At 35.7% G+C, this 16,268-nt stretch overlaps 1 protein-coding gene across 11 annotated transcripts in view; it reads left to right on the top strand.

Annotated features, from left to right (window-relative positions):
* CLIP1 (CAP-Gly domain containing linker protein 1) overlaps positions 1 to 16,268 on the top strand; it is a 73,910-nt gene that overhangs the window by 42,080 nt on the left and 15,562 nt on the right. For all 11 annotated transcript variants that reach the window (XM_072143972.1, XM_072143939.1, XM_072143929.1 and 8 more), the window contains 5 exons: positions 763 to 3,942; positions 6,363 to 6,500; positions 6,946 to 7,052; positions 10,842 to 10,962; positions 12,939 to 12,991. In XM_072143972.1, coding sequence (XP_072000073.1) covers positions 763 to 3,942; positions 6,363 to 6,500; positions 6,946 to 7,052; positions 10,842 to 10,962; positions 12,939 to 12,991 — 3,599 coding nt within the window. The remainder of the gene's footprint in view (positions 1 to 762; positions 3,943 to 6,362; positions 6,501 to 6,945; positions 7,053 to 10,841; positions 10,963 to 12,938; positions 12,992 to 16,268) is intronic.

The raw sequence follows: 16,268 nt of genomic DNA, 5'->3' as shown, positions 1-16,268 counted from the left end.
TTACCGAATTCTATGGGTCACATATACCTGTAAGTAAACACATTTAAAAAATAAAATGATACTGCTATTAGTTTTCTCTTCTGTCACGTTCTAAATTATTTCTCTTGAGCTTCCATTGTGTATTTTGTTAGTGCTCATACACCGCTGGCATGTTCACTGCAAAATAACTTTTTATTACAGCAAATCCTAACCTTTTCTGCTCATTTCCATAGCTTCATTGTTTCATTTTACTCTTCTTTTTGGGTGTTTTATACAGTATTTACATTTTACAATGCTTTATAAATTGTATGGATGGAGTGAGACACATGTAGCCAAATTATCTATAGTTGTAATAAAATAAAGCTAATGCTGCAAAAGCGTCATAAAGTAAAATCTTTAAGTGCCTGCCCAGACCCCATAGAAGTCTTAATGCAGGGATTTTGCTCCAAAGTCACAGCAACATTTTCATGGTTAAGCTGTGAATTTGCAGGCAATTTTAGACTTTGATTTACAAAATAGGAAATTAACAATGAAAATAAATAGTAAAAACTCGACCTTAATGGATATGCAGTGGTTTTATAAGTTTGCACCTTCATATTACATGTCCATGGTGTAACTTGAGTTTTGTAAAACCCCTTTCACTATTATTACTATAATAAATTTTAGTGTGTCACTTTATACATACAAGTTGCTTACTTTAGTTGCTTACTTCATTACTCCATTAGCCTGCTTTATTTTCATTTTTTTTTGTTCTTCCTTTTCCCCCAACTTTATCCCTTTTAGTCTTTAACCTGTGTGTTAGAATCCAAAAACAAAGATATTGAACTTATAAAAGAAGAGATGAGGGGTTTGAAAGTTGAAAAAGACGCAGTGTTCCAGGAGGCAGAAGCCTTAAAACTAGGAAAGGAGTCTCTGTTTTCAAAGACTGTAGAACTTGAATCTTGTATTAATGCACTTCAGCAAGAAAAAACTGAATATGTAGCACTCTTTGAAGAGGTGAAAGCTGAAAGAGATAATATTTTACATGCTAACCAGGAGCTTGAAAATAAATATAGGGTGTTGGATAGTGCCTCTCAAACACTGACCTCTGACAAAGAGAATTTGATATCTGAACTCAATAATGCTAAACAGGAACTTGTAAAGATCAACTTGGTGTGTGAGGACTTGAAGTCTTCTATTACTACTAAGGATGCTGCTATGAAAGAACTTCAGTTAAGCAAGGATACATTATTGGTGAATTACACAGAACTACAAAACAATAGCCAGGTCATTCAGGAACAGCAGATGAGGTTTGGGGAAGAGCAGACACATCTCATCAGGGAAAAGGATGGAATAATTGATACATTGAATACGAACATACTAGATCTGGTGACAAAACAGAAAGCTCTAGAAAAAGAAATAGATGGTCTAGTTGGAGATAAAAAACTATCCTCTGACAATTGTGCCGATTTGGAGAAAAAAATGCTTTCTGTTGTTGAGGAGAAAGAGATTTTATCAAAAACTTTTGCAGACATCACATCTGAAAGGGAAGATCTTGTTGGAAAGCAAAATCAGTTAAATAAAGAAATTGAGAATCTGCTCAAAGAAAAAGAAAACTTGGTTATTGTAAAGAATTCCATACAAGTTGAGTTTGCTAATGTAAAATCTCAACTAGATGCATCTCTTCAAGAAAATCTAAAGCTTGTAGGAAAAAGAGAAGAACTGCTTAAAACACTTTCTGTGCTTGAAGAGGACAGTCGTACATTAGAAGAAGGTCTGAAGAAAATAACAGACGAGAAAGTCTCCATTATCAAGGAAAAAGATGAAATTATCCAAAATCTCAAAGACTTAAAAGATAACCTGGAGACCAAACACAGTGACCTGGACAATGAACTGACTTTGCTTAAATCAGAAAATGAGATAGTCTTGGCTAAAAATGTAGAACTTGAGGAAAAGGTTTCTCAGTTAGTTGTTAAACATGAGGAGTTACTGAAGACAACTGATATGTTGTATTCAGAAAGAGACAACCTTATATTACAACGAAATGAATTAAATCTAAAAGTTAGAGAACTCTTTGAAGAAAAAGAAAAGTTGTCTGTAAATTATAGTGAGCTGACAACTAAGGTTGGTGTAATAAGGAAAGAGCTTGACCAGTCAGGAAAAGCCAATGAAGAGCTTCAAATCACGAATGATGGCTTAACAAAACTAATTGAAGAGATAAAGACGAGTAGTAGCATCTCTGACTCTGAGCGTTTCAGTTTGCTACAAGAAAAGGAGGTTCTTCTTTCTTCTGAGCGAAAACTTTCTGCTGAAATAAATAACCTTTTGAAAGAGAAGGAAGAGGTTGTAAGGGAATATCAGAACTCTGCAGAAGAAGCTAAATGTGTCCAGGACAAAATGAGAGATGAGGTTAATAACCTAAAAAATGCAAAAGACCATTTGGCAGATCAGCTGAATGTTGTGGAAAAGCAGCTAGAATCTCTATCTGAGGAGAGGAATGCATTGAAATCTTTAAATACTGAAATGCAATCCAAAGAGTTGTTGGTTATTGCTGAACTTGAAAGCTTTAAGACCAGGTGTGAAGATTCTGAGGCATCAAACCTTACTTTGTCTCAAGAGTTGCAAGAGTTGGAAGCTGTAAATTGTAGAATTGCTGATGCAACAAAAGAAATTGATGAGTTAAAACTAACTATAGAGAGCCTAAATCTAATACTTGATCAAACTCAAAAAGACAAATCCGCTCTAGAAGTAGAACATAACAGCACCTTGGCAGAGAAACAGTCTTTGCTCGAGGATTATAATAAGTGTTGCCTGGAGAAAGATCTGCTAATAAAAAATAGAGATGATTTTCTAAAAGAAAAAAACTATTTATCTCATCAGCTGAATGACATGGAAAAGCAGCTTGAATCTATATCCTTAGAGAGAAATGCATTGAAATCTTTGAATACCGATCTTCAATCTAAAGAGTTATTGGTTATTGCTGAACTTGAAAGTTTTAAGACTAGGTTTGAGGGTTCTGAGGCATCAAATCTTATTTTGTCTCAGGAGAATAGTAAATTACTACAAGAGATAGAAGCTTTAAATTGTAGAATTGCTGATGCAACAAAAGACACTGATGAGTTGAAACAAACTATAGAGAGCCTAAATCTAATACTAGGTCAGGCTCAAAAAGACAGGTCCGATCTAGAAGTAGAACATAACAGCACCTTGGTAGAGAAACAGTCTTTGTTCGATGATTATAACAAGTGTTGCCTACAAAAAGATTTGTTAATAAAAGATAGAGATGATTTACAAAGAGAAGTAATGGAAATTAAAGTAGGCTTTGAGCAAAGGTTAGTGGAAGAGAGAGAAACCTTTAAAAATGAAAGGGACTCTTTAGAGCTGAATTTTGTAGAACTTCAGAAGCGTTTAGACAATGTAACTGAAGAAAAGGAACAGATACTTTCACAATCCAAGGAGTTTCAGCGTAAGTATGAGGCACTTTTGGAGCATAAGGGAAATGTTGATAATGTAATAAACACTCTTACACAAGAAAAAGACAGCTTAGAATTAGAAAAAACTTGCCTGTCCTCTAATTTAGTAGACCTCAACAAGGACTTTGTTGCATTAAAAGACTCAAAAGATGAGCTTCAAATCCTGTATGATAGTGTTTCAAAAATATTGGAGGATCTCCGTTGCGAACATGACATCAAAGAAAGAGAAATTAAAACTATGCAAGAGGAAAGGTCTCGCCTTATTACGACACAACAATCTTTGGAGACAACCGTTTCAAATTTGTTAACGGAAAAAGAAGCCATCTTGAACAACTGTAATAAGACGTCCGAGGAAATTGCAGCTCTCATTAAAAGCAAATCTGAAGCTACAGATCTGGCTGAGAAGTTAGAAATCCAATGCCAGGGTTTGCTGCATGAGAAAGAAGAGTTAATGTTGAGGTTGAATGAACTTCAGACTCAACAGAACAAGAAAGAAGCAAAAATACACGAGGTACCAGTCATGTTAAGTGAACTAAAACTACTAACACTTTGAGCACTATATAAGGAATTCTGGGTTTTCACCTGCACGTGCATGCTTTCACTTCACTTCTTTGTAAATAGCAGAGGAATGTTAATTTTTTTCCCCTAATTTTTTCTTTTAATTTTTTTTTTCTTTAGGAAAATGTGAATAGAGATTGGTAAATATGTGCATTTAGTGTTTCAAGGGACCGTGTCATGTAGCCTCGGTTTTACTTCATTACAGAACACAGATTTGTTAATATCTGAAGTTGAGTTTGACTCTACTCCACCGTTAAGTAAGAAAACTGGACATTTTGTCCAGTTTAATTTAATATGCCATTTTTTAAATGGTATCTCATAAACTCTACAGTGGTATATACTTTCTCCTACAGTTTACTGCTAAAAGCATGCATCCACGGACTAGTTCACAAATAAACAGGCTTTTTAAAACTATAGTAGATCTTGATTTGGAAAAACAAAAAATAATGTAAATAAATAGGAATAAGGAGCCCAATTATTCCCATCCATCACTCATCTATTAGAAAACATCAATGTCTATTATAGAAATCTATATTTCTCCCCTTTCAGGGTAATGGTCCACATGGAGGTCATCATTACGCCTCTGGTTTTGGCTCCAAAAACTGGATCCATGAAGCTGAAAGTGGGCTCTCACCCTTAGGACCGCAGCGGACGACTGATCTAAATATTTGTGGCCGACCACTGCACTTATTGAAGTCCACAGTCATTATTGTGGACCCTGCACCAGATCCGTTAAAAAGTAGAGCATCTCCTAGTCCGTACCATTTTAATGGATCACTCATAGTTTGAGGATTGTGAAAAGTGGATGATCGAGCGGTGAAAATCAGCCATGAAAAACTTACATTAATGTTTTTCACAACAGATTTTGCCAAATTTGTGTTTTACATAATGTTTTTAATGCATGATGAAGTGTTTACCAGATTTTAATCAGGTTTTTGGTGCATCTTTGAAGCCACTTCAACCTTGAAAATGGAGTTAAAATATCAAGGTTTAACTCCTTTTTTTCCCCCTTTTTATTCCACTTTTGGTTTTACCTTCATAACTGCATCTAAAAACTGCATGTAAAACCTTTTTATGCGAAGACAGACTGAAAAAGACAGTAATGAGGAGTACAGGCAGTCCCTGGGTTTATGGGCAAGATGAGTAACAATGATCATCAATAAAACTTTATTGCTGATCGTTGCAGAAATAAAGCATCCAGAGAGTCTCGCTAGTGGGTCCTTGGGCAGAGAGGTCTGTCTATTACTGCCGTTTGTCTACAAGTCGGGTGTCAGGGACCACCTGTAAATTGTCTTCTGCAGGCAGATTTTATGTAAGATTACAGACTAGATTCACAATACGCAGATTTTATATTTCTTTTTACTATGAAGCATAGAATCTTTAATAGACTCCTAGGACTTTTAAAATTAGCTCAGTTTTGTTCTTCACAATAATTAAGTAAATAGCTGCAAACAAAAGTCCCTCCAAATAATATTTATGAATTATATGAAGTTACCATATTTTCTCTATTTTTACTGTGACATTGTCCCTTGCTACACAGCCCTAAAAGCATTTAGAATAATTTATGAATAATACATTTGTAAAGATCCATTTTTTTATTCACACTTTCCTATTGAATGGTAAATATTTTTCACAACACCCCTTAAATAACTTCTCTGAATGGGCCTGAAGCATGATATTGGGCCAGTTATAAATTGTCATTCTTCTGTAATCTTTGTTCTAAATCTGTGAAACAATCGGTGAGCGTTGTGACTTGTTTAGCAACACCTTTTTATAGAGAGAGATTTGTTACGTGTTGGCTTCCAACACACTTGTGTATTACTGCTAGTATAGCTTACAGAAAGTGAGTTACAGAACTAAGCAAATATTATAGATTATTTTTAGATATTTTTTACATTTTTCAAAGAGGGGCAATTTACTAGCTGTATGATATTCTCCTTTATCCCAGGCTACAAAGCTTTATCCTAGAAAGGGTTATGAATGGAACAGGTTATTGGTTGGACAGTGTACCCTCCTATTTTAAACTAATTGCAATACATTTTAATGGATCAACACCCACGAATGATAAGTTAGCCAATTCTTTAAATAGGAGAGCATGTCCTAGTCGGACCTGTTTTTCACTAATTCCTCTGAGTATCGGTAAAAAGTTAGTGTTTTTCATGGCTGTGATTGATCATGTTTGTATGCAGGAAGCCGTAGTGGTTGTCACGTGCTTGTGAAAGTTATTGATTTGAACTAGTCATTTCATTGAACATTCCCTTCTAGAAGAAGTTAGGACCGGCAGTGACTTCAACGAAACCTAAGGCAGCCACATGCATATGGATGGTGAAATGTTTCCATTTATTTTAATTAACCCTTCATTGTTGACTGCAGGCTTCTCAGATTGCAGAAGAAGCTTGTCAGAAAATTGATCAAATAACTGCAGAAAAGAATGCACTACTCAAAGAAAGGTCTGAGGCTGTAAATGCGATGGCAGAGTTGAAGAAACTTCATGGCGACCTGGAGAAAGAAGTGAGTAACTTGTTTTTTAATGCCATCGTTTTTTTTATAACCTCTCTTCTGAAACTGTTCACTCGTTGTAAATCATGATAATAGTGAAAATACATCAGCTACAGATTAAATAGAAGCAATTTTAATCTGAATAATGTATTGTGATTTTAGTGATACCAGGCTTGTTCAAGCACTGTTGGCTTACTAGAGTGCATACCAAATACAGTAATAACATTAGAATGCTGTGGGATTAATTGTTACGTACTAATCCTCTGCATTACCCAGGGATTAAACCAAAGAATAAATCTTCAAGCCTCAGGCTGTTCAGCACATAAACACAAAAGCAACATATATTTCTGTACAGCCCTTACAAGCGGTGGTATCCTACATTTTATGCATTTGTTGATTTGTCTATTGTACTATTTTTTTTCCTGCATTTGTTTTAATATGATTATATTTGTTTTAGTTGAATTGCCTCAAAGAGCAGCATAAATCAGCTGCAGAACAAATAACAAAGACCAATGAACAGCTTAAAGGAGAATGTAAGAAAACAGAATCTCTTAAGAAAGATTTGTAAGTATTTTTCACTTTTTAAAGTCTGGGATGTTAAAAGTATGCTTAAGACATGTAACTAATTTATTTTGCTCCTATGGCACCATTAAATTGTGTACTATTACTTTTTCCCTAGTGGCGACTCGCAATCTAATTTTTCATACCATAGAAATACATATAATCAAATTTTTATAAAACAGCAGTCGCCTTTTGATACGTTTTAAAAGGGAAGTCCACAGGATTTATTATATGTGTGTTATTGGTGGTATTTCCCAACCCCTCCCTACCTGGTAAGATGGCTGTCACAGCCAGCTGGCAGGTAAACGGAGTGGATGCTGTGCATGGGCCCAGGGCTTTTAATTTACATCATGTAGAGTGGCATGTGCAGAGTGGCATTTTGTTGGGCAGGGCCTTCTTCCAGCATCTCCTCGCATCATCCTCCAACTTATTTAGGGTTCTGGAGGGCATGAATTGAAAGATGCGGCTTGCAACACTCTAGTCTAGACATTACTCATTTTACTTGATGTGTTGCTGATTTTACATAAAGGAAAATTACCACGTAGTATTGTAGTATCTAAACCAAACATATCCACTGTGTTGGGTTTAGCTGGATCATATCTTTTTAGGCATAAAAGCATTTAGTTTCTCCAAAAAAAGCTTTATACAGTATGCATATTACGTTTGGTCGCTTTGGGCGACATTCTGCTCATCTACTTATTATGCACGCCTTTAGCATGCATTACCCTACCTTCCAACCAACCCACTTCCCCTTCACCTTCCTGAGAGCTGTGAGATGTCACCATGCTGTAGGCGTACATTATTAGGGGCTGAGCTGCTCTGAGAGCAAGCTCTGGGAAGGGAAGGGGGCATCATGAACGAGATTTGATGTTTGGTTGTGATACTACAATATTAAGTGGTTAAAAGGGTATTCTCATTTCAGAAAATGTAATGTTATTGTTTGTATAATGAAAAGTTATGCATTTTTTAAATATACTTTCTTATCAATACCTTACGTTTTCTAGATCTCTGCTTGTTGTCTTGCTATAAAAAGCTTCTATGTTTACTTCCAGTGGAGAGAATCTGTCCATGGTCACACAGGTGCACGGCTTGTTAGATCACGGACAGTAATCAGAGCCGTGTGATTTAACGAGCCGTGCACCTTTGTGACCATGGTCAGATTTCTGTCCACTGGAAATAAACAATGAAGCTATCTATAGAAGGGCAGCAAACAGAGATCTAGAAAACTTTTAGAAATTGATAGAGAAAGTATATTTTAAAATTGCATAACTTTTCATTATACAAACAGTAACATTTCTTTGCAAAAATTGGAATACCGCATTTAATCTCAGTTTTGGATACAAGTGGCCATTTCTAGGATGAATGTCACAATAGGTGGCTATTACAATTTCAGCGTTTGTTTCCTCTAATAATTTTTTATAATCCTCGAATGTTTTTGATTGACTTTTTGGAGATATTTACTTATCTCTAACTTTGTTTTGATCCCTTTTTACCATGTTACTAGCTTTTCTTCTCTAGTGTATCTTTCTCTAGTGGCACTTACCAATTTTTATCTGGCCGGTCTTTTGTGCTACCACAATGATCCTTTACACCAAAAAGAAAAAAGAATTGCAATAGAAGCAATTGTGGGTGTGGGCACTAACAAGTATCGTTCTCAGACTTATACACTATGCATAAAAATATTTTTATTCCCTATACATATAATACTTTTATTCTCACTATATATAAAAAAATAATAAAATGATTTCAAACACAATTTTCTTACATAGGTCACACTCTATGAAATTTCACATTCTATGGAATATCACATTCTATCAAATAACACACTTAATAAAATGTATAGAAAAACATTTATGGAAAGTCTTTATGGTTTGGAGTTCCAATTGGAATCTTTCTCTTATAAAAACTTCATATGTAGGTGGAAAAAAGGTACAAAAACAAATGGTAAAAAGTTCATATAGTATGCTTTAAAAATATATATAAAAAGTCAATGGATGAATTGATATCCAGCAGGCTCTTACTGGCACAGTATAGGGCCCTATATCTGCAGTATTATATTAATAAACCGTTGTTTGCACAGTTAGATTTTATGTTTACTCTAACTCAGTATTGTATATTATGTGAAATAATGTTGTCGAATTGGGCACTCGCGGTTTGTTTGTTGGGGCCACTGCTCTATCTTATTAAATCTTCCTCTGTGTAAGTTTTGGTGTGCCAAGAGTTGCAACAAAAACAGTATTGAACCCAATTCACTAAAGAAACGCGGATGCAAACCCCTCCCGTCCGAAAACAAAAATCCCAGCAAGAAACAACCTTTTGGGTAAAAATCATAATCTGCAAATAAGATTAATACACCCATTGTGGCATCTTGCTGTTCTTTGTGAAGTATACGTTATATATCAAACCATGTATGCCCAACATACTTGCAAAGATCGGGACCATCTAACTTGGACTGCATGGTAGGGAAAGTTTTCAGCGGAGCACCATAGTCTCAGACGGTGTCTCCAAACGCCATCACGTAACACATGATAACGGCGGTATAGAAACAATTGAGCAGACCACAAACACTCCACACGGCACAACAAAACTTAAACGGAGGAAGTTATAATAAGAAAAAGCTGTGCTCCCAACTCTGAACCAACAAACCGTGAGTGCCCAATTCTACGACATTATTTCACATAATATACAATACTCGGTTCGATTGAACATAAAATCTAACTGTGCAACAAACTGTTTACTCCTGGATATTAATTCATTCATTGATTTTTTTTTTTTTTTTATTTTTTTATTTTTTTAATTTTTTTAATATATTTTTTAACGCGTACTATATGATCTTTATACCATTAGTTTACCATTTTTCTTTTCCTTTTTTCCTTTTCTCCAATGTTTTTTTTTTTTTTGACACCTACGTATGAATTTTTTATAAGAGAAAGATTCCAAATGGGACGCCAAACTGTAAAGACTTTCCATACATGTTTTCCTATACATTTTCTTAGATGGGTTATTTTATAGAATGTGATATTCCATTGAATGTGATATTTCATAGAGTGTGACCTATATAAGAAAATTGTGTTTGAAATAATTTTATTTTTTTTATATATAGTTAGAATTAAAGTATTATATGTATAGGGAATATAAATACAAATATTTTTATGTATAGTGAATAAGTCAGAGACCGATTCTTGTTAGTGCCCACAATTTCTATTATGTGACTTATGTTTAAAGCTTATCAGTAATTTGTGTTATAATACTTCCTAAACTCTGAGGTGTTGATGGCCATTTTACTATTTATTACAATTAACATTCTGGAGTTTGGACTTACTCAAACGTTGATGCATTGGTAATTGTTTTGCATCTGTGATTAGAGCAAAAACCATTGTGAGACTACAGAAAATCCAACCTCCTGTTATCTTCCCACTCATGGTTGTGGTTCACAATCACTGATGTCAGAGATTTTTTTTTCATATTTTACTCCATTGCTTACCATAAAAGAATATTAATACTTGACATATTTGGTGGTTGCTTTGAAACTAACAACCACTCATTACATATATAATGTTTAGTAGAAGAATGTAATTTTGATAATCTACAGCTGGCTTCTGTCCTCTTTCCCGATTCCCCCCTTGTAGGTGTGTTTTTATGTAGGTCTTGATTTGCCACGTCACGGATGATATTTATTGCATCTGTGTCATACATGGAGGTTGTACTGTGTGAGCTGTGAACACGACTCTATCCCACAGTTTCCTCGCCTGTCGTGTTTCCATAGTAACTTTGCTCTCATTGTCCTTGCAGGGAAGAGCTGAGGCAGGCGGCTGAGCACAAGTCCCAGCAGTTAGCAGCTCTCCAGGAGGAAAACCTCAAACTTACAGAGGAGCTTGGAAGGAGCAAAGAAGAAGTATCAAGTAACCAGAAGGTTGGTAATTGTATGTGTGTCGCCTTTTAACCCTGCTCATTTCTTTGTATTATGCTAATTAGGCGGTGATGCAAATATTTGGACTTTAGATATCTAATCTATTTTTGGTTACACCATCTTTTTATACAGGACAATATCTACTATCTGATCTTGATTTGTTAGAAAATGAAACGCAATGTCGTTTCTGCAGTTGAATACATGGGTTTTTTCATTTTATTTATTTTTTTATTTAAATAGCAATTTTCAAGATTTAAAAGTAAAGCGATTTGTCACTATGGAAACGTTCCACTTTATTCACTTGATTGCTCCAAATACACAGATTTCCTTGTTAAGTGCTCTAGACACATAACAGAACACACAACACCTCCAATTACCTTCCATTACACTGTCAATAAGTGTATCACAGTCTGTAACGTTCAGCAATGGCGTTTTGTGTCCTACGTTCTCAAAGCAGCCTCCTTTATCTTGTGCTGAGATGGATGAAAAACTATTGAGGGTGTAACTAGTAAAATACATGTCACTGCTTCCATACAGGTGCATGTTTTTGGATAGTTGTGGATAAAACAATGTGTGCCGTCATAAATTACAAGTGTGAGAACGGGAGTATGTGATTTTTTTTTTTTCCATTCGTGTACATGGCTTTTTTCTCATCTTGGAGAACAGTGAGCCTATGTGTGGGTGTTAGCACTTGGCACTTAGAATGGAATTGCTATTTTTGGTCTGTGATAGGTTCTGCAGAAGTGACAACAGCAATTTGCTTCATACAAATGTATTTGGGATTTTTTTCCCCCATAAATTAATGTGTCAAATGTTTTTTGATTTCCACTTTCATCTATGAATGATCGGCATTATGTAAGAAATAACCTATATAACCTTATGTGTTTCAATATTTGACAGGATCTCTATCTTTAATGATGGTAAAACCCTGACCCTTTTCAGATGCAGCTCGCTGTGAAAAGGTTAACTGCACAGCATGATGGATTTACTAATGACATTCCTATATTCTCTGATGACCTATATACTTTCTTGTACATATTTTACTCCCGGTTATTTTTTCAGTGAAAGACCTTTTTTAGTCTGGTTCATGATGTCGTAGGTTCAGGGTGGTAGTTGGCTGTGTAGTAGCGAATGGCGCAGCAAAACTGCACACTGATTACTGAAAATTGCTTCATATCTGGGGCAAAAACAGATAAAGTACATAAATATAATGTTCTTGCCTTGAATAGTTGCACTACCAGCAAACCATGTGCACTGTTGTAGTTCTTTGGCACAGGGTACGACAGCCCCACCTGCAAGCAGACACTCAATGCCAGTTAGGCACTAAAACTAAAATTCAGCTGACAATAGTTTTTGTACTTGTACTGGTACATAATGCACACAAAGTCCAGCTAGTCTTCCAGCCGATTCACTCCCAGCGCAACGAAAAGTAGCAAACCTTTGAATGCTAGAGAATGCCAAAGAATGCTAGACTGAAATAATTCAATATTAGCACAAAATCAAATCCCGTCTCAGATTCATACCCAGCGGCTGAGTAGTTTTTAATATGAACATCCAAAAAAGTTTCTCTATTCGTCAATTTTTTTCTATGCCCCCCCCCCCCCCCTCTTAACTTTTTCTATCCCTTGCCACATGAATGAATTGCAGTCTCCACTGTGTGTTTCATGGAAATGTCTTGAAGCTGCAGAAATGTTTGTTAAATTTGAATTCTTAATGTCTGACAAATGTTTTCTAATGTGTGTTTTGAGAGAAGTAGTTGTACACCCCTACATACAGTTTCCTGCATGATGTGCAAGTTATCAAATAGACTTTAAACGTCGTATTGCAATTTATGTATGTAGTAATGCATAACATGTGGAGTTGTGTGTTTTTGCCCCTGCATATAAGGGGAGCTCCATTTATTTCTTGTATTCCCCAAAACAGACAAGTGACAGAACTAGCAGATATTTTACATTCCTATTTCCTTTTTTCTTTTTCAGCTTGAAGAGGAGAGATCCGTTTTAAATAATCAGCTGCTAGAGATGAAAAAAAGGTATTTCCAGTGTTCTCAGTATTCTAGTTATGTAAGACTTATTCCGTATATCTTACCTGCAAAATAATGTGACAGACATGTTCTCTTGGCAATGAACTTTTGTGTTCTGTTATTAGGAGGACTTCTGTATATCTTTTCTCCTTCGTTTCTATTTTATAACCACAGTTTTATATAGTGTTTTGTCTGGAGGGAGCATGACATGATAAAAGGTAAAACAGAATATAAAACTTTTAAGTGGGTCTGATATATGTAAATCCTTGAAGATTTTTTTTTTTTTTAACATTTCTTTTTGATCTTCTATTCTATTGGGAAAGAAGGACACTTGACGGACCCATAATTAATATGTTGAATTGGGAGGACAAATGGTTCATAACAGATGGATTATAACTGATCATGAAGTATCATAACAGATTAATCACATCTGTCATCCCTCATTAGATCCTGTCATCCCTCATTAGATCCTGAAAGGATTTTATGGCTGTTTTTGCTCTTTTTACACAGAGGTGTACTAGTAAGCGAGTGAAATATTTGACACCATGCCCTTATCATAGACTAAATCGTAGTTGTTTTAATCTACACTTTCCATTAGTAGAGATTTGTCTTTTTCAGAAACTTAATGCGAGGAAGATAATGTTGAGTATGGTCAATGTAGAATTCATACACATCTGGACTCACAGGACATAGTGGTATAATTTTACTTCTGTTCATATACGGTATTTTAAATTTCTACAGATAATATATGCATTTATATTTTCTGTGTAGCTAACCCTAAGCTTTAGTTTTTTGGACCAACAAAACCAATTTTGCTTATTAACACGCCGTTGTTAAAGATTTTTTTTTTAGTTGGCCACTTTAGAAAAATAAAACGTTCTGCCAGTTCCTTTGTTCCCAAGTGTAGTGTTTCCGTTCTGAGACTGCTTCCCATGAAGCCTTGCACAGCAGGCTCCATGCAGTGAGCTGCTTTTGCAATGCAGCTCAGTCAATAAAATAAACTCCAGCGGAGAAACCAAGCCTAAGTATAGGTTAGCACTTTCTTTTATATCACCAACCTCTCCGGTGTGGTTTTCCAGCTAGTTCAACTACCCAGTCTGTCAGCATAGTATCACTATATTCTGCTGTTCTTGGTGTCTTATCTCACCTCATGGACATGTTGTTACTGTGTCCCCTGGTAGACACTAAATTTTGCTAAACACTGGTTGCTTTAACAAATTTTCTTTATGTTGTTTCTGATGCATTTTTCCAGTGATACACACATTCCTATATTCACAGTGTGCTTCCTATACGCTGTTTTCATCAGATAAATGCTCTTTCACAGTCACATTTTTATTCAATTTGTCTAATGTTATTATGATAGTTGCTAATGCATTTTCTACTTATTAATTTTTTTTCATGAACTTTGCATCAGCTTTTTGATTAATATTAAAGGGGTTTGCCAGCCTAAAACTATTGATGGCCCAGTTTATCAATGGGGGTGCACCACACAATCAACTTTTAATTTTGTAGTTCCCACTATGGTTAGAGACTGTAGCTCCCTCCCGACTCCCTCGATTATGTGTCGGCAGTCTGACCACATTTCTGGCATTACTCTTATTCACTGCAATGAAAGCTGCGTCTATAATGTGGCATGATGGGCCATTACACTATATACCAGGCTGTCTGCTTCTGTCTCCTTATATAGTATAGAACGGCTGATCCATGGGGTTGCCAGGTGTTAAAACCTTCATCTGATACAAAAACCCATAATGCTATAAATAAATTAATACAACAAATGCAATGTCAATAATCACAAAACCGAGCCTAAATAGTTTGCTTTTATGATGCAAAACATTTTATCGGCTTTCTATAGTAGGCAGAGTTATCTCCAAGATGGCCACCATTTACAATTCCCATGATCCCTCAGTTCTCAGTAACTCCTCCTCCCTCTTACACTCTGCTCCCAGTGATGATGTAACAGGCTGTCCTGCTCTGTTACCATAGTAATGATGTGAGTTATTGACATTATCATAGTAATGATGTGTAACTGCCATCAATGCACATGGACACAACACTGGCCAGACTGGATGCACTGCAAGCAACTAGTTACAGCCAAACCTAGTGATGATTACATGACCTGCCCAGGTAGGTGCAGGACAAGTGATGTGGACATGTGACCAGCAGCCATTTTCTCTCCTGTGACTTCCCCACAGGGACAAATGAATGGACTGATGAAAGGGCCAGTAGCATTTTAATTCTCCATTATAGTGTATGACAACAACATTTTTTTTTTATAATGGAAGAGCAATTTTAAATAACAACTAATTACTCATTATCTTATATTTGAATAACCCATTTCAATATTAATGATGCTTATTGCTGGAATACCACTTTAATTATTTTGGGCTGAGAAATTCCTATCAATAGAAATTAGCAGTCCATACTATAACTGTAAAGTTATAGATCACTAGAGATTTGACCACTGGGAATTCCCATTAACAGTCCAGTTGTTAACTAGTACCAGTTTGCATTAATGATCAGTGGTCCATTATTTTCTTTAGGGCTGTGATTGAGATCTGTATTCCCTTGAGCAATACCTTTAAGCAAAATGTATTTAGGATGATTTAGATTTTTGGCAAATTATACCAAACATATATATATTTTTTAATGTGTTCGCAAAGTAAGGCTACAGTCACACAATGTGTATTATGGTACGGCGGGCATACATCGGCATCGGGGAGAGGAGGAGGCGGTATTACGGCGCCGTGTTACTAGGAAAGATAGGACATGTCCTATTTTTCTCACGGCTACGGAACGCTACACCGTTGAGCAGTAGAGGTGGATTCAGGAAAAAGTGGAAGTCTTCGCTTTTAGGATTCACATACTATTCAGAATCCTTTCTGCCTTTGGCTAAAAAAAAACACTACATAAATAAGCCTATGTGTGGATTCACAGTTACTGTACATTTGTCTTGCATAAGTGGTCTGTAAGACATGGGTTTTTTTCAGTCAGTACTTCTTCAGCATAAAATCTGTAGTCTCTGCCATTCAACCAAGACGGATGGGGAGAATTATGTCCTTAAAAACATAGGGGTCTATTTCTTTTATCCCTTCAAACAACTGTTTTTGGTCCTGTAGTTAAGCTGTTTTCAGACAAGACAATGGCTCTATCAGAGAATAAGGCTGATTTTTTTTTTTTTTTTGCTCATCTTTTACAACTCCTTTTTACAGAATTGCCTTGGCAAAATTAAAAAATTGTAATATGCCTAAAAATTATGTTCTTAATCCAAGTGCAAAGGAATGAG

Source organism: Engystomops pustulosus, chromosome 1, assembly GCF_040894005.1.
Source record: "Engystomops pustulosus chromosome 1, aEngPut4.maternal, whole genome shotgun sequence".
In the NCBI taxonomy this organism is placed as follows: domain Eukaryota; kingdom Metazoa; phylum Chordata; class Amphibia; order Anura; family Leptodactylidae; genus Engystomops; species Engystomops pustulosus.
The sequence above is the reverse complement of the archived record's forward strand: the minus strand, read 5'-3'. Positions and strand labels throughout refer to the sequence as shown.